The following is an 18757-nucleotide window of genomic DNA, read 5'->3' as shown; positions in this document are numbered from 1 at the left end:
TATTAGCTATACTTATTCAAAAAAAAGTAAATAAAAAAAGTCTCTACTACAATGTAATAATTAAACAAAGACAAAAAAATTGTAATCGTAAGAAAAAAAAAAAAATTATAAAAAACGTTGGAGATATAAAATAAAAGGAAAATATATTAACAGTTAATAAATGTGCATAATTTTGAACGCAACTGGTGAGAAAGAAAAAAATATAAATTAGGCTTACATGAAAAGAAAAATAATCATAACTTAGGCACAAACTATGAATAGGAAATATTCATAAACATATATATTTATTTACATAAATGTATAAATTACACATATATAAATGTATACGGATATATTATACATATAGTAAATATTTATCCAAACAAAAATAATAAAAATTATTCACAAAAAAAAACACAAACACCCATAAATGTGCAGGTAATTATGTTATTTTTATGTGTAGAATAAAGTGTTTTGTGTATTTTCTCTATACTTAATTATGAATATTGCTAATAAAAAATATATGCATGTATATTAGTATTACAAATAATAAATATTTCTTAACAGTCAGAAAAATTGTGTTTTTATTCTGAACGTTAATAAAGTCTAAGTGATGGCACAATTATAATTACAGCTATTTGTCCACATATGGCTATAATATATATATATACTTTTATATGCAATTGAAAAAATTTATATTCGTATATATTAACTGTACAGAAATACGATTAACTATTATACGATCAATAAAATATAAAAATAATGGATATATATAAAAAAAATATATATGATTATGTCATATGATGTAATGATATATTAACTATTATATAATAATAATTTTTGTATAATGTTAAAAAGATAATTTTTAAAAAATATATTCTCTAATATATTGAATTATTGGAATAGTTATCAAAAATGTATAGTATTATGCTATATATAAATATATGTAGGTTTATATATTATCATTTATATCTTTAACCATTCTTATTTAGTATATTAATATTTACATGTAATATATATAAACTTAATATGCTTCTTCATTGCGTTTTTTCCATGTTTACAAAATATTTTATTTTGTTCTTAGGCTGATTAAGCTAAATTATTATTTGTATAATTTTCAATATTGTGAAAAAATAAAAAATAAAAATAATATTACATACGTGTAATTATATAAATTTGTAATAAAAAAAATATTCTTTAAATAAAAATGTAGTAGCATATATTTCATTGGTTTTATTCTATATTCACAGCATTCTGCATAGCATATATAATGTATGTGATATATAAAATATTTCAATGCCCCTATAAAATTTTAAGTTGTAGTAAATCTCTTAATTAATATTTTTGTTTGTTGGTTATATGCGAAATAAAATACCTATGATATGATTTATCGAATTATGCATATAAAAATAAATATATTTTTACAAATATAAATTATATATTTTTGTAAATAAAAAATAAGATAATAATTAATATGTTTTAATTTAAAAAATTGAAAAATGATATGCAGCAAGCTAAGTAATATATACTAAGAAACAAACGAATATATAAAAAATAATTTTTAATAAGTTTAATTATGGCCTTGTTGTATATAGGCATATTCTAAGGTTCCTCATTTTGTTCTTATATGGGTATAGTCATATCTATATATAGTACATAAACACTTTTTTGTTATCTTAGAGATACTTCAGTAATATTAATCGATTATTTGCACATACAATACGCAATATTTTGCATACTTAAGGTAGGGTTACATTATTTTATATTTAACTTTGTTTATTTTAATTAAATTTTTAAGACGAATATTAGGTTAAAATAAGTTTTTTTTCGATTTCAGCTAATATCTCTTTTTTTTCAGCATCATAAATATGTTCTGCATATTGAGAATATTGCTGTGCAATACTAATAATGCTTTCGTGTTTGCTTAAGGTTGACAAAGTAAAATCCGTTTGTGGTATTGTACAAAAAGTACAAAAACATTGTTCTATTTGATTATTTATTGGGATACCCATCTCATGTTGTAATTTATTTCTCTTGTCTCTTATTTCTTGACTTGTAAATGTGTATTTATTAATGAGCTTACAAATATTTTTATCCAATATTACATAGTCTGTTTCTATATTTTCAATAAATTTTGTGCCAAAATATTTTATCATATATAACCTTAAACTTTCTGTATTACCTATATTTAATTTGTTTGCACAATAAAAAATATTACGTATGCACTTTTTTTTTATGTCATTATTATTTTTTTTTGAATTTAACAATGAAATTAATTCATTACATAGTCTTATCAAAATATTACATGTCAAGCATTCTATTTCATTTCGTAATATCAAACAAATATGTTTGTGAATATTTTTGATGTCTTCATTACTTATGGGTAGAAGGAAAAATAATGAAAAAAAATGTTATATCAATAAGTGTGTGCATAGAGAAGGAATAAAATATATGTAGAAAAAGTTGTAAAATCATATAATTTTTCATTTATGTCTAATACAAATTATGTTTTTATATACGCATGTTAGCATATTTTTATTTCTTACATTATGTAAATATAAATTTGTTTTCTTTGCATAATTGCCTCATTTCGTTTTTTATTTTCTAACAAGATAACTACAAATTTGAAGTGAATAATAATTTATATATGCCAAGGTAAATATACATGCAAATTGTAGAATGATAATATACTTAAGACGAAAATATTTTTATTTTAATATACCCCGGGTTGTGAATAAATTTATGAACGTACATAAATTTTTTGAATTTTTTATATTTTCCATTTTTCGTGATACATAGATTTGGAGAATGAAAGAATAATGCTAAGTTGCAATTGTTTCCGAATGAACAACATAATAAACAATAAATAAATAGGAAGAACTTATATTTTTTCTTTTCCTATATCTTTTTAATCCTGACATTTTAAATATACAAAACATGTACAGCCAATATTTTTTTTTTTTTTTTAATTAAATATATTGATAAAATATTTTATTTCCTTTGGCATAAATGAGAATATAGTGGCAGTTGGATTGTTGGTGTCATAGGTCTTAAATGTAGAACATTGTTTATTTCTTTAAATACGTTGGTTTGTTTTTTTATATATTTTTTGCCTTTTAATTTTGTATATTTCACCATATTTAGTGTAACTAGCCATATGGGAACAGAAAGCAATTAGCTAGCATCCTGTCATGTTAAGAAAAAAAAAATAAACGAAATAAAGCCATCAAATTTTTTAAAAACAAAGTAAAAACATATTTTTTAAAAAGATTTATAAGAGAAATATAGTGTTTATTCTGTGCTTATATTAACACCACATTTTAAAATTATCCTACATTTTCATATTAATTGTGTATACAATAACTGCTGCTATATATATGAGAGTATAACATAAAAATGTGCTTATGCATATATATAGCTTTTGCTTATTTTAAAATATTTATTAAAAGGCGTAACATTAAAAACCAAAGAAATTATAAAATTGAAGACTGGTATGTTCCCTATTTTATTTATTTGCATAAATTTGCATCAATAGTTTTTGGACAATATTGTGGAAATATATTTTGAGTAATATAAAAGTAGGGTGTGTGGAGGGATTAAAAAGACAATATAAACAAAAATAAGAAAAAAAGAAAAAAAGCAAAAAAATGCATGTACGTTTTGCTTTTATGTGTGTGTAGACAAAATGGTCAATATTTTACAAATATTCAAAAATAAAAATCGCAATTTTTAAATGGTATAGTAAAGGATAATATATATAATAATTCTCTCTTTTATTAAAATATCTTTAATTGTATTTGTTATAATGTATTGTGTTTATTATAGTAGCATTTTTCCTCTTTATATATATGGAATGGTCATCCAAAAAATTTTATTTTTTTTTTTCAAACATTAATTTATCTAAAATATATGCAACAATATTTTTATTTATTATTACTTATACACTGCCCACTTCCTGTAGCTCATTTTGCAGTGTCATCATACGAAAATGTGTTATAGGAATTATGGCATTTTTTATTTCGTCCGCTTTTTAATTCTTCCTTTCTTTTGTCCAATAGGTACAAAGAAATGCACGGTGTACACCTTTATCATATTAGCACTAAAAAATAATTACATATTATTATACATTTTAAATGGAAAAAATTGTGAAAAAAAATATATTGTAAAATGTTAATATATATTTATTTTTTTTTTGTTTGAAATGAAGAAATATATATAAAAATAATATTATATGTATGCATTATTATTTCCGATTTTTATGACGTTTTTTTAATATTGTAATAAAATTGTTTCAACATTTATTTCGCTTGCTTGTGCAATAGTCATACCTTTTTTCCACATACGTGGTTTTCTTTTTTTTTGATGCCACAAAATGCGATAAAAATTATAATAATTTATATGAAATAAATAATAAGATTTTTAATATATAAAAAAATGTTATTTATGTAGTATATCAAAGCAACTTTCTTTCAAGTGCATACAAACAAATTGAAAATTCGATTGTGTAATTAGTTAATATATATAATAGTGTTTTACAAATTTTGTATTTTGTTTAGATTTTATATTTTTTAGTTTTTTTTTTTTTTTTTTTTTTTAAATTTATGTATACCCTTTAAAATAAATGGATAGGAGGAAAACAGCGTGAAACATTTCTGTTCATACAGATATAAGTTATATGTTCTAAAAGTGAAAAAACTTATATCTTAGAATTTTTATGTTTATTCTTTCTTATCAAAATGTCAACATGGATAAACAAAAAGTTCTTATCGATTTCTGAAAAGGTCATTGAAAATGTGATTGATTCGTTTACAAACAAAAATACCCATTTAGAAAATATCCAAAATATTCAGGAGGTAGGAATTGTATATTTATCACAAATGTGGTATACCATTAGTATGATTTATACATCCTTACTTTTATTTCTTTCCCTTTTCTGTAGACACAACTAGGAAAAATAATCAGCAAAGTTATTTCATCAAAGTATTTTTTCAAAAATGATGACATATGCTATAATGCGAAAGAGTTAGAATTTAAGTGGGAGGTCAAAAGAAAGCGGAAAAAAATACGAATCAAAAAAAAGAAAGAACGGAAAAAGGAAATTAATAAAAATAACGATACGATTGAAAAGGAGGATCTCTCAAATTTTAATAATGTATATAACTACATATACAACAATAATGAAAATGAAATAAGTAAAACACACCTCACTATAGATAAAACACATCATTCTAATCCTCCCAGTTTAGATAAAGATTCCCATATGGATGTTAGTTACACTAATAAATGTGACGAAAATACAAAAAGTTTAAATTCGCAGTCAGAAAATAATAACACATGTAACCAAAACCTTTCGGTATATTATCAATATAAAATTAAAGAATTTGAAAAAAAAAAAAATGAAACTATAAGTGATAGTAATCCAAACATTAGTAATGATGGGAAAAATAAAGCATTTCATGAAACATCGAATTTGGAATCCAACCATTTTGGAAAAATGGATGATTGGAAAGGGGATAGTGAAATGGATAGTGAAAATAGTAGTGATGAAAGTGAATCATCAACTTCTGTCGATTTTTTAGAATGCTTATCTATAAATAAATATGAATCATATAATAGTAATTCATCGAATTTAGGGACATCACCTTATGTGTCTTCCAAAAATGATGGAGGGGTTTCATCTGAATTGTCAAAAATACATAGCCAATCATTTACTTCAAACATTTTTAATGATGATCAAAAAAATTATATTATTTCAAAGCCAAGTAATTTATGTAAAATGAATATATTTATAAAAGAAGCGAAACTATTATTTTATAATAAAACAAAAAACATTAATAATTTGAGCATATATTGTACAACCATAATTGAAAAAAAGAAATATGTTGGGCAACCAAGACGATTAAGTTTTAAAACGTTGCCTATTAATAATTTGATAATTAATGAATACATAAACCATGGTGTTAAAGATATATATTCCGATATTATTATAAATATAAAATATAAAAATAATGGAAAAAATAAAAGCAAAAATAAAAAAAATGGAAAAGAAGACATAACAATAGGAAGAATCATTATTCCTTTATTTTTACTTTTAAATACATATAGATGTAAAATAAAAAAAATAAAAAATAAAATGAGATATTGTACAAAATGTTTTCTTTGGCTACACATATTTCCATGTAATAATAAATTATTTAATTATAAATTTTTTAAACCTGTTCAAGGATTTGAAGAATATGGAATGATAAATCCAATGTCTACATTAGGTTTTTTAAATATTAAAATAAAAATAGTTTTTAAAAAAAATCCACTTTTATTAACATTATATAGTAATATTAGAAAGCCATTATTTTATTATAAATTGCCCCAACAATTTGAACCTTTATATTGCCAATATTATACTGAAAATTTTTTTGTATATATAAACAATTTACCTTTATGGATTTATAAATTTTTTTATATTTTTAATCCAAATTGTGTATATAAAATTCAATTGAATTATTATGATTATATATTTGTTTTACTTTTTTGGTTGTTTTTTTTCCGATTGATTGTATTTTCGCCATTCTTTCATATTTTTATTTATATATTTTTTTGTATGTTATTTATTTCTTTATCCTATAAATATGGCCACACACAAAATCGAGAGCAAAATTATTCACGTTACAATTTTAAACCTATAAATATAAAGGATCGAAATAAAAGAAATGTTACGGAAGAAAAAACAAACTTATCATTTATACAAGAATCAAAGAATATACATTTTTATGATAAGAAAGTTGGAGGTGTTTTAGCATCAATGAATGATTTAGATTTTGATTATTGTAAATGTCCTGAAATATCAGAAACACCTGATGTATTAAATGCTCCATGCTTAGATCCACCATCTTCTCTTCCTGGTTCTGCTGATCAAAGTGATGAAAATGTATTGGGTTGTGGCTCTGATCAAAACTATGCAGTAACAAATGATATAAAACAAAAAGAAAATTCAATTGCTGAAAACAGTGACAATGATGAAGCTAATAATTCAAGTCTAAGTATGACGAATTTGTCGTCTGGATTTAATAAAAGTACCATGTCTCCACCCAAAGCTGCAGGCATAAGTATTGAAGAAAATTGCTTTGAAAAAGAAAGTGCAATCATGGATAGTAACAAAAATAAACACAATTTTGAAAGCGATTTAAAATGTGATAAACTAGAAATAGACGAAAACGAAGGTGTGGATAGTAAAAAAAGAATGAGTAACGTTGCAAATTTTGCTAAAAAAATACAGAATATGGTAATCGATGGAACAAAAACGAATACAATAAATATGAATAACTGGAATGCAAACATGAATAAGTTTATTAATTTGTTTACTAAAAAAGATGATACTTCAAATGTAGAGACAGTAAAAAGTGAAGATGAGAATTCAGAATATGGAGACAAGGTTAATGAAAAATATAAACAAAATATATTTGTCTTAAACAAAAATAAAGACAATGTAAGTGATAAAAAAAATATTTATCTTTTATATGACTCTGGTAGTAATGCACCAAATAAATATGCAATAAACTCCTCTCGAAATAGCAAACATGATGAACATGATGGTTATCAAGTTGAAATCAATAGTGACATGAACAATACCAGTGATTGTGGCTATTTTGTAAATAATGAACTAAATGAAAATAATAAAGAAATTTGTAAAAAAAGAGAGGACCCTCTTTCTGACCATGGTCGAAAATTGATGAATAAAAACGATTTTGAAAAAAGTTTGAAAATAAAAGATGATTATGAAAAAAATTATGCAACGCCATTATTTGACACATCTGATAATCCATTTATGTCATCAAATAATTTATTAGAATCTCGATTTTTAAAAAGAAATTCATTACTAGATCTATTTAAAAATAACAATGAGAATACAGAAACTGATAATAAAAATGAATCTGATTTAAAAAAAAAATCTGAAATTCGACAAATTGTTAAGTCACCATTTCATAATTTTCATTTATTTATAAAATCAGCTGGTAATAAAGATGTATCCATATTTTCAAATAATATAGGAGTACCAAATATTCAACTTTTGCTTAGTAGATTTATTATACTTATAACATGCGCACAAATATTTACGGGTATTTTTACTATGATATATGAAAAAACAAATTATGCTTTAAACTGGGATTTTAATTTTTATACAATTAATAATATTATTATTTTATTTATTTTATGTTATAGTATATCTTTTGTTTTGTATATATTGTCTTTTGTTCCTTTTTCTATTTATCGATTTATTTTTTTTATCACAATTTCGATTTTAATTATTAAGAGTTATGAGTTGACTGAAGAGGGACAAAGAGCTAGATTATATTTGAAAAATAAAAAAAAAAATAAAAAAAAATATTTAAATATGTTTAAAAAAGTAGTAGCCAAAACTATTATACATATACTAAAAGGAAGGCAGAAAAATTGTGTAGAATGGATCTTAAGTCTTTGTAAAATGATTTACAGTTTTATTTTCAATTCAATAATGTATACAAAATTTATTATGTTTTTTTTAAAAAATTGGGTAACTAGATTGTTAATACTAAAAGATATTGAACATATAAAAATAGCTAGACTTCAAGCATTTAAAAATTTATATTTTTTTATACACAACCGGATGATTGATAGACAAAATTTATTAATTACAGAAGGCAGTAATAATATAAAAAACATTGTAAATGGCCAATACTCCAATAATTCAAATCAAACAAAAGGAGTTGAAAATCATAAAAAAAATACAGAAGATGAAAATGAAGGAGGACAAAAAGATAATATATTATCAAATATTATAGGAAATAAAAGAAATAGTAAAAATATCTTGAGAAATCCAATGTATGAAAATTATAAAAATATTGATTTGTGTATATATTCATCTAGCGAAAATGATAATAATAGTGTAGCTAGCCAATGCATTAATGAATATAACAAAAATAATAATTTGGAAAACTTTAAAGATGAAATGAATTTAGAAAATGATGATAATATTTCTATAAGTCAAATGACAGATAATGGAAATATGAATATAAATGTAGACATATTTTTGCATTATTATTTTAAAAAAAAAAAACAAGACATCTTCAACAATTTTATAAACATTAACCGGAACTACATAAGTATGAACATTGCAAAATAAAAAAAAAAAAAAAAAAAAAAAAAATAAAATAAATAAATAAAAATCTAGCTGTGTGCATACACTTTACATTTTTTATAACCTTTTTTTTTCTACAGACATATACAAAGATATTAACCTTCTTAACAACACGGAAGAACATAAAATTAACAACTTATATTATGCGGACTATTTTAATGATGAACATAATTATTCGAGTTCCTACGACAACAATAAAAGGACGAAAAGATTTTAAGCTTTTCGATAATTTTGCATATTTATAATTTTTGAGAAAACCTTTTTTGTTTTTTATTTGTATGCTTACTTGGTTTGCTACCCCATTTGCAGTTACATTTTTTTAAATGCTCACACAATTGTGCAAACTAAATGTTAAAAAATATGTAAATAAAAAACGACAAGCATTGACGTCATTATATAGGCTATTATAATAAAAAATAAATTATATTTTTAAAAGTGGAATAATTTGGCTATATGTATAGCCAAAATTTTTTAGCTAGCTGTTTTTTTTTATTTAACTAGCTATTATCATGAATAGAGTTAAATAAAAAAGGTAGGAAAATAGGAGATATGCCAGCGAATAATATTAAAAGATATGGATGAATTAATTAACAAAATTAATAAAATGAAAATATAAATAAGTGTATGGAAAAAGTGATGTAAACAAAGTCAGGTAAAAAAAGGGAAGCAAATTAAAAAAAAATAAAAAAAAATTTTAAAATATGAGAAATGAGCATATAAATTGAATTATTAGCACAAATAATTAAAATATTAAAAAGGACAAATGTACACTTAGTCTAATAAATACATGTGTGCATTTGGTGGTACATTTAAAACTACAAGTAGTATAGCATAATAAATGGATAGTATATTTTTCAATATATATAACCTTCCTTAATAATCAACCCATTTTTTGGGATGCTTTAACACTTGTAATGTTTCATATTCTCTTGAAAATTTAGTTATTTTCGATTTATATAAGAATTCACATTTTAAAGGAAGGGACGCTAAAACATTATCAATTTTTTCATGCTCATCAGACATATAATCTGAATTTTGATCATCAAAAACTTCATCCTTAATATAAGCAGTAGAAGAATAATTAGGTACATTTTCCATATGTTTTTTTTTTTTTCTTCTATAAGTTTTATAATTATTTAATTCAAGTCCAAATTTTGTTCCTCTATCATAAATTAAATTAAATTCAGCATATCTTCCTCGACATACTCTTTGCCAATTAATCATTGCTTCATCATATTTTTGATGAATAGTTTCCGCTAAAATATAAAAATATGAATTTCTAAATGTTATAATACATTCTTGAATAAAATAATAAATAATTTTGTAGCTTTTATCCATAATAACATTACAACTGTAGCATTTACAATTTTTATTTTCAATTATATTTTTTGTATTTTGTGTTCCTTTTAATTTTCCTGATTTTGTTAATTTTTTATTTTTAATTGTATTATCTAATAAATTATCAAAAAATATTCCACCAACTCCTCTACTAATATTTCTATGTTTTATTCGAAAATATAAATCACACCATATTTTAAAATATTTATAAAATAAATGATTATATTTATCACACACAAGTTTAAAAGAATGATGAAAATTTATGAACAGTTCAGGAAAAATATAGCATGGACTTAAATCACAACCTCCTCCAAACCAATGTTTTACACTTTTATAATTACTATCAATTTTACTTTTAACATTTTGTGTATTATTAGTATTGTTAAGATTCATTTTATTATTTAATACATATTTATTTATGCTTGACATATTTTTATTGGGATTATTATTTGATTGTTTTTTTTTTCCTGCTTTAATAAATATTTGAAAAAATCGAAAATTTGCATGAATAGATGGTGAGTTTGGATTAACTGGATGTGCTATTATAGATAAGCCTGAGGCATAAAATTTATATTTTTCATTTATCATTTTTATATTGTTTGAATTCATAATTTTAGATATAATAGTATTTATATCTTCGGAATGACAAATTTTTGTAGTATTAATATATTCCTTATTATATTGGTTAACGCACATTTGTTTAGCTGCTTCCTTATCTATTGTACCAAATACTGATGAAAAATTAACAGCACATTTTTCGAATACTGTCCCATTTTCTAAAACCCTAGTTATTCCGCCTCCTAATTTTTTTCCTTTTCCATTTTTACGTGTCCATATTTCTTCCTTAAATTTGACAGTATCTAGTGACTCAAATAAAGAGCATATATTATTTTGTTCATATTTTAATAAGTTCTCCCATAAATTACGAAAATATTCATTCGGGGTTGGCTAAAAAGGCGATAAAAAAGGTGATAAGTAAATGGTTATTGAAAGGGTTCATATAATATGCAAAGATATTAATCATTTACAATGGAAGAAAAAGGAAAAGCATTAACAGGATGAAAATAGATATACATGCGATTATAGTAATGTATATATGCATATGGGTTGGATGTTTGTTGCTACCTCATCTTTCATTTTATTTTATGTAGAATATTTTTCCAGCCTTGGAGATTTTGGGTTGCTGATATTTCTCAAAATATTTTAAAATAATCGTACAAATGTACAAAACAAGTTAAAATAATAATAAAACGTATACAAACTAACTTAAAAAAAATTAAAGAATGTTTAAAAAAAAAAAAATTGAAAAAAATATACTAGAGATTTGTTCCTCACTAGACCCAAAAAATAATAATAACAATAAAATAATAAAATATTGTAGATTAAAGAAATAAAAAATATTTCAATGATTACATTGGTATATGAAAAAAAGAAAAAAATAAATAAATCGAAAATATAAAATAGGAAAAAATTAATACAAATATATACCATAAGTATATATATAATATAACAATAGCTAAATCATAATAATAAAAAATTGGCAATAAAAAAACTCAAATAGCGGGTAACGACATTGTTATTGCAAAAAAATGGAGGTTATAAATGTGTGTTATATAAATAAATATTTATAAAAAAAATTAAAATTAAATAGTTATAATTATAGAAATTAAAAATAAAATATTCCTACATTAAATTTTATAAAAGATTTACATAATTTATGCATAAAACAATCTCATAAATTGTGGATTTTTTTCAAAATCTAAATAATGAAAGAATAAAACACAGACGGCATACGGTTATATACAGCTATCTAATTATATGAAAAATATTAATAAACAAATTTTTAAGAAAATTTAAATCTGAAATAGTTAAGCTTAAAAACAACGAAGCTAAACAATCTATTACTATTATTTTTCATATACAATCTGTACTCCTATGTTCTTAAATTTTGTATAAAGTAAAAAGTGATATATACCCATAAAATGTATAGTATACATTTCTTATATTAGTGATAGAACATTTTATAGCTAAATAATACCACTGGACAATGTAAGTATATATCTACATAAATGCAAAAAAAGGGAATAATATATATATTTATAAAATGTTCTTTATATTCATTTTTTCGACAAATACAATATATACATGTAGGTATTTCTCATGCATGAGAATAATTAGTTTACTCTAATAAAAACTGAAAAACTTGTTTAAAATTTTAAAAATTGGGCATTGAGTTTTATAAATTATGAATTGTTCATAATATTTTAGTTATGTGCATAAAATATATGAAAATAAAACCAGACAAATTTTATTTCAGACCAATACACATATTTGTGTTATCCACTATTGATATGTTGTTATTTTTTACTTAGTTTATTATAAAGAAATAAATTTAATTACCGTAAATTAAATATTTCAAGTTTCATAAGTCCTATTTATACATATATATTAAAAAATATTTAAATATGCACATAAATATTTGAAGTCGTTCATAAAAAATTAAGCATGTAAAAATGTAATGTTTAACTTGAATAAAAAAGGTTATTAATTTTTATTTCATATCCGTTTAGTTAAAGACTCATGATATAAATATTATGCACACTGTTGTGTTTTGTATTTTATGCAGGGAATAGTGAAAGTATGCATATTCGTATGTGTACTAACTAAAAGTTTATTTATTTGATTTGGTATTTATGTTGTATGTTTTTGATAAACGCTTGTATTTTTTTAATAAGGTTTTTTTGTGGACATTGATATTTTTAGTGTGTTCATCAATTAATGATTCGGCTTTCTTGGCATTTTTTGCTCTTAGTTGTTTGTTTCGGATATGCCTGAAAAAAATTATTATAAAACGATATGTATGGTCAGATCGATATGCACATTTACTTGCAAAATGTGGGGAAAATTATGAACAATGCATATAAAAACGTAAAAATTATGAACAATTCATATGAAAAACGGAAAATATATTAACAAATATAAAAAACAGTCAACTATATATAATAAAATAACAAATTAAATCCCATAAAATATAGCGGACTGTATTGCTTTTTTAAAATTCCTACTTTTTGGTGGTTGATTTAACACATAAAACTACTTTTCCCTTATTTAATCTGAGATTAACAGCGTTATCATTTACCAATCCTGAAAATGAAGATTATAAATATAAGTAAAGGCATATATGAACTGGTAAGTATAAAGGTATATGATATACGAAAATGAGGATAACATATATATGATAATTAATAGAAATTCATAAATATATGCAAACAATTCATACCACTACTATTTTTTGTATTTTTGCATCTTAAGTTATAAGGGTCACACAATAATTTTTCCTTCTTTCCTGTTATATTTCTTTTAAGGAAACAGTTGTTGTTTTTGGTTAATTCCCAAATAAGAGCTCCACTTATGTTTGCCATTTTTTTTAAAAGTATTTATTTTTATGAACTGTTAATATAAATATTGTTAAAATAATTCCTTATTTTATTACAAATATATTTATTATATTTATGTAATATTTTTTTTTAAGAAAATACGATTATAAATGTAAATTATATTTTAGGAATATGTTAAATATAATTTTAAAAAATTAAAAGAAAAAGGAAAGTGAGAAAATAGTAATATATGCAATTTTTAATGATTAATATTGTGCTTATATTTTATGGGTATATTATAGCAGTAACTCGTTCTTACTATTCTGTATATTTGCCATATATGCATATATATAAATATATTTATTATGTAAAAAATTATAATAAATAAAATTGTATGCCTATATATTAGTTGCCCCTTTTCCCACACTCCTCATTTCAAAATTTTGTTTTCCTTCTATATATATTATTCACAATTTTATAAAAAATATATATTTTTAAAATAAAAAAAATTTTAAACAGTTCTATATTTTTTATATTATTAATACAGAGTGGTATAAATTAAAAATTAAGCAATTATAAAACAAACCCTTAGTAATACGTAACAAATGAGAATGTGCATATATTTATAAATTATATATAATCAGGCTACAATTATTTTGTTATATTTTCCTTTAACTTTTGGTATATACTAAAAAATGGGGAAATATTTAATTTCCTATTAAACAGTGTAGAAAGAGGAAAAGCTAAGTATATCCTTTTTTAAAACAAGGCCATATAAATAGGATGAAAGCCTAATGAGCATACAACATATCTCATTACTATCTCTATATTATTAATAGGACATATAGTATATGTTTGTATAATTAAATTATGAATTAATAAGAAGGGAATAAAATATGTCAAGTACAAAAATTTGAGGATTATAAAAAAATTCGTTTCCCTTTTTTTCTATTAAACTATAGAATATTTTTTTAAATATATTTTTATATTTATAGTGTCTTTTTCATTTATGTATGCATTCAGGGTAAAAAAAAAAAATAAAGACCCAACGAATAAGTTAGTTGCAGTATAGTATATATTTTTAAAAAAAGCAAAAATAGTTTTATATTATTTATCTAGGTATATATATGAATATATTTATAATGTAATAAAAAAAATCGTAATAAAGTTATAATTAAAAGTTTTGTAAAAATGATATGATTATTATTTTAAATATTAGATGGGTATAATAATATTCGAACTCTATTTCCAAAGGCTCTTGGTGGAATATGACTAGTAAATCGGGCTCTTACTACTCCACTGTTTCCGTGTGTTCTGCATACCTTTCCCCATATACACTAAAAAAAACAAAATTAAACAGAATATTCATCATGTATGCCTATGTAATAGTAGGTAAATATGCATATCTTTGCTTTGGCATTATTTCTTTGCTTTTCGGCTTACCTTAATTTTGCTTCCATCGTGGTGCTTGGTAGTTCGGTATACATATGCGACTTTTTTTCCGACGTAGAATTGGGCATGCTTTTTTGTGTTGACATTTCTTATGGATAATAAAGTGAAGTTAGGGTCTTGGTTTCTTTGTGACCTATCAAAAGGAAATAAGTATAGTATGATGAGATATGGGAGTAAGGGTTTGTTTTATGCAAGCATGCATATAGAGGGGATAATAAATAATTTTTTTTATGGCCATCCTTTTATTTTATATGTTTACCTTTTATATCCTAAGATAACTCCCTTTTCATATAATCGGGGGGCTTTCATTTTTTTGCTTCCTTTTTGGCTTTTTTTTAAAACTTTTTTAACCGATTTTTTAACTCCCTTTTTAACGGAAGTAGTAGTATCATTATTGTTCTGAGGAATTTGTTCGTTTTCCATTTTAAACTTTTTAATAAAAAATAAAAATATTTATTCTATAATTATATAAAATATATTATATATCTATAATTAATTTAAAAAATTATTTAAAAAATTTTACAAGGTTTATAAAATTTTTTTTTTAAATATATACTATTATTTTATTTCACTAAATAGTAATTCCTAATTACGAAATGAGAAAATAATAATGGATATATTTTATTTATAATTATAAGAAATTTAAATTTTTTACTGTGTATTATTATTATAATATACTGATACTGCAGTATTTTTTTGAAGTAATTCTTAAAATTTTGACCGACAAACAGTATGGGCTTTGATTTAAATTAAAGCAGGAAAATTATAAAGGGGCATATATAATATAGTATATAAATTAATATTTGTTCCTATATATTTTTATGCATATTTTTTAATCCCCCACCAAATATATATACCTTCAAGTAAATAAATATTACTGCTTATGCATATATAGGGTAAGGGCAATTATTTAATTGGCAAAAACATCCAATTTTTTCAAATATATTATGCGCATATAAAATAAGCACAAGTCACTTTGCCAGTTCACCGGGCATACCACTTTAATCGCCCCCAAGCAGGGCAAAATACGGGGGGGCCCAAAAAATGCCAAAAAAATTCCAAAAAAATTCCCAAAAAAATGTATATTATATTAATATATTATTTTTCTATACCAAAAATGGTATATTACAAAGAATATTTTTTTATTTTTTTTTTATTTTTAATTTTTTTGTTTTTTTTTTAATTTTTAATTTTTCCGTTTTTAACGGTTTGGCGGCTAAATTGGATAGCCCATTGGTTAACAAAATATGCATAAATCATGCCAAATTTTATAAAGTGACAAAATAGTGACAGTAAAAACGAAGTAAATGCAAAACGAATGAGAGGTAGCTACACTTTGGGGTTTCCCATAAGTATAGCCAAAAATAGAAAAGCCTGGTACATGTATTAGTCAGCCAATTTATATTGTTCATAAAAAGTTAACTAATTATATATAAGCAGTGGAACTATTGTGAGGGCACACATTTTATCATTACTATCTGGTTTGAAGATCCAAATTCTGAAAACTTTGTGTCAAACAATTCTTGATCCATATTAATAAACGTGTTGATAAAATAATTTTCTGGTGGTTTGAAAAATTCAACAATAAAATTTTGTTTTAATTGATCAAAAAAAAGTTCAACACCATCTCTATTTTGTTTACAAACATAAAAAAAGATTCCATTTTTTTTTAATAAATTATTTAATAAGAATAAAATAGATGGTACAATATTTTTATCATATATAAGATCACTACCAATAATACAATCATATTTTAAATATGTTTGATTATCTACATCTTTTAAATATGTATTATCATTTGTCCAATCCATATTACATATTTTTATTTTATTTTCCCAATTTGGATCACAATAATTTAATAACTCTTTATTTATTTGAGCATTATATAATATATTGTCTAGTGTAAACTCGTTAATATCGCTAATTACTAAATTGGCTGGTCCTACACTTGAATTTGTTCGACCTACAATATTGGAATGTATAAATAAAGAAAGAGAATTTAAAGCACATCCTGATCCTATTTCTAATATATTTTTATTACTAAAAATAGAATTATCTTGTATACATATATCAGCTAGCCATTTACTTGCTATGATACTGCATTCCCAAATATTAATTCCGGTTAAATCATTTTCTAAATTATTATCATCAATGCATTTACCATAATAATTTAATCCGATTTCTCTTATTTTTATTATTACATTTTGTTTATCAATTTTAACTGATTCATTAATTATTAATTCGTGTACTTGTTCTTGAACTATTTTCGCTTCACTGATGTTCGTTGTGAAATCATTTTCTTTAACCTCGTTGTTATTAACCGGGTCTACATTATTATTCAATTTAAAGTTTGGATTATTTTCAACACTTTCTTGATTGTCTAAAATGCTAGATATAGGATGATTTAAAATTAAGTGTAATATATTTTCATTTTGTATATTAAAAGATTCAGATAATATATTTTTAGAAAACTCATTATTTTTTAATAAATATATTTTATTTCTTTCTTTATATAAATCAAGTTCATGCTTATTAGGAAATGAATAATCTTCTAACTTATCATTTGTATGTAAAAAAGTAAAATAATCAAGTATGTTTAAAGCATTAATTTTGTTTTTTATTTGGTTACTTAATTTATAATTTGTTTTTAAAAAGGTTGGAGTAATTAGTTCTTTAAATATATTTTCATAAAGTTCATTTGGCTTCTTCTCAATAGCTATATATTCCATTTTATGTAAATAATAATCGAAAAAAAGAACTTCTTTGATTGCTTCAAGGTTCTTATTTTGTATAGCCCATAATAAAGGACTGTTCCCACTATTGTTAAATAAGTTATAATCAATAGTACATTCATATAATAGAAATCGAATCATATCTACATTATTATTTGCACAAGCAAAATGTAATAATGAATTGTTATTTTCATCCTTTATATTGTTTATTGTTTTTATATCCTCATTTTCTAATATCTTTTGTATTTCCTCTATCTCATCGGTTCGAACATAATAAATTAAATCATCAATTATTTCTTCCATCTTGTTTATTTTTAAAAATAATCTATTCTTATAAAGAAGGACTATCACCAACTATTATTATTTATTCTGCTATATCTAGTTCAGTTTTTTCCCACGTTTATTTTTCACAATAGGGATTCGTATGCAATTGCATGGCTTGTGATCTGTCGTAAAGCCGTGAACTTGTAAGTCGAAAAATTACAAAATTGCAAAATTCCAAATATTAGAGTGGTTGGAAAGTTTTGAACGATGGGAAATGAACCAAATTGTATGAACTGGTTATAAGTAGGTAGAAATTAATTAAGCATTGTCAAATCAAATAAAACAAGCATATTTTATTTTTCCAATTTGGAATAAATTATATTTTTACTTTTTTTATTACTTAAAAAATTTGTTTATAAAAAGGAGCAAAACTAAAGGAAAAT

The 18757-nt window shown here is 22.7% G+C and overlaps 6 protein-coding genes across 6 annotated transcripts; 1 reads left to right on the top strand and 5 right to left on the bottom strand.

Moving 5' to 3' along the window:
• Positions 1-1784: 1784 nt before the first annotated feature.
• PCHAS_0708000 (conserved Plasmodium protein, unknown function) lies at positions 1785-2762 on the bottom strand (the record flags this gene model as incomplete). The annotated part of the gene is made up of 3 exons (XM_016797624.1): positions 1785-2355; positions 2526-2595; positions 2702-2762. The coding sequence occupies 3 exons, from the start codon at positions 2760-2762 to the stop codon at positions 1785-1787; spliced, it is 702 nt and encodes a 233-aa protein (XP_016653560.1).
• Positions 2763-4715: 1953 nt separating this feature from the next.
• On the top strand, positions 4716-9368 carry PCHAS_0707900 (conserved Plasmodium protein, unknown function; the record flags this gene model as incomplete). Its single annotated transcript, XM_016797623.1, has 3 exons — positions 4716-4832; positions 4919-9116; positions 9232-9368. 3 exons carry the CDS (start codon positions 4716-4718, stop codon positions 9366-9368), a joined length of 4452 nt encoding a protein of 1483 aa, XP_016653559.1.
• A 656-nt stretch (positions 9369-10024) lies between these two features.
• Positions 10025-11626, bottom strand: PCHAS_0707800 (coproporphyrinogen-III oxidase, putative; the record flags this gene model as incomplete). The annotated part of the gene is made up of 2 exons (XM_016797622.1): positions 10025-11437; positions 11615-11626. 2 exons carry the CDS (start codon positions 11624-11626, stop codon positions 10025-10027), a joined length of 1425 nt encoding a protein of 474 aa, XP_016653558.1.
• A 1534-nt stretch (positions 11627-13160) lies between these two features.
• Positions 13161-13911, bottom strand: PCHAS_0707700 (60S ribosomal protein L28, putative; the record flags this gene model as incomplete). The annotated part of the gene is made up of 3 exons (XM_016797621.1): positions 13161-13320; positions 13555-13633; positions 13770-13911. The coding sequence occupies 3 exons, from the start codon at positions 13909-13911 to the stop codon at positions 13161-13163; spliced, it is 381 nt and encodes a 126-aa protein (XP_016653557.1).
• A 1163-nt stretch (positions 13912-15074) lies between these two features.
• Positions 15075-15741, bottom strand: PCHAS_0707600 (60S ribosomal protein L35ae, putative; the record flags this gene model as incomplete). Its single annotated transcript, XM_734292.1, has 3 exons — positions 15075-15203; positions 15310-15451; positions 15578-15741. 3 exons carry the CDS (start codon positions 15739-15741, stop codon positions 15075-15077), a joined length of 435 nt encoding a protein of 144 aa, XP_739385.1.
• A 1022-nt stretch (positions 15742-16763) lies between these two features.
• On the bottom strand, positions 16764-18353 carry PCHAS_0707500 (methyltransferase, putative; the record flags this gene model as incomplete). The annotated part of the gene is made up of 1 exon (XM_016797620.1): positions 16764-18353. The coding sequence occupies one exon, from the start codon at positions 18351-18353 to the stop codon at positions 16764-16766; it is 1590 nt and encodes a 529-aa protein (XP_016653556.1).
• Between the last annotated feature and the right edge of the window lie 404 nt (positions 18354-18757).

Source organism: Plasmodium chabaudi (assembly GCF_900002335.3).
Source record: "Plasmodium chabaudi chabaudi strain AS genome assembly, chromosome: 7".
NCBI lineage: Eukaryota > Apicomplexa > Aconoidasida > Haemosporida > Plasmodiidae > Plasmodium > Plasmodium chabaudi.
Note: the sequence above shows the minus strand (reverse complement) of the source record. Positions and strands in the feature narration are given on the sequence as shown.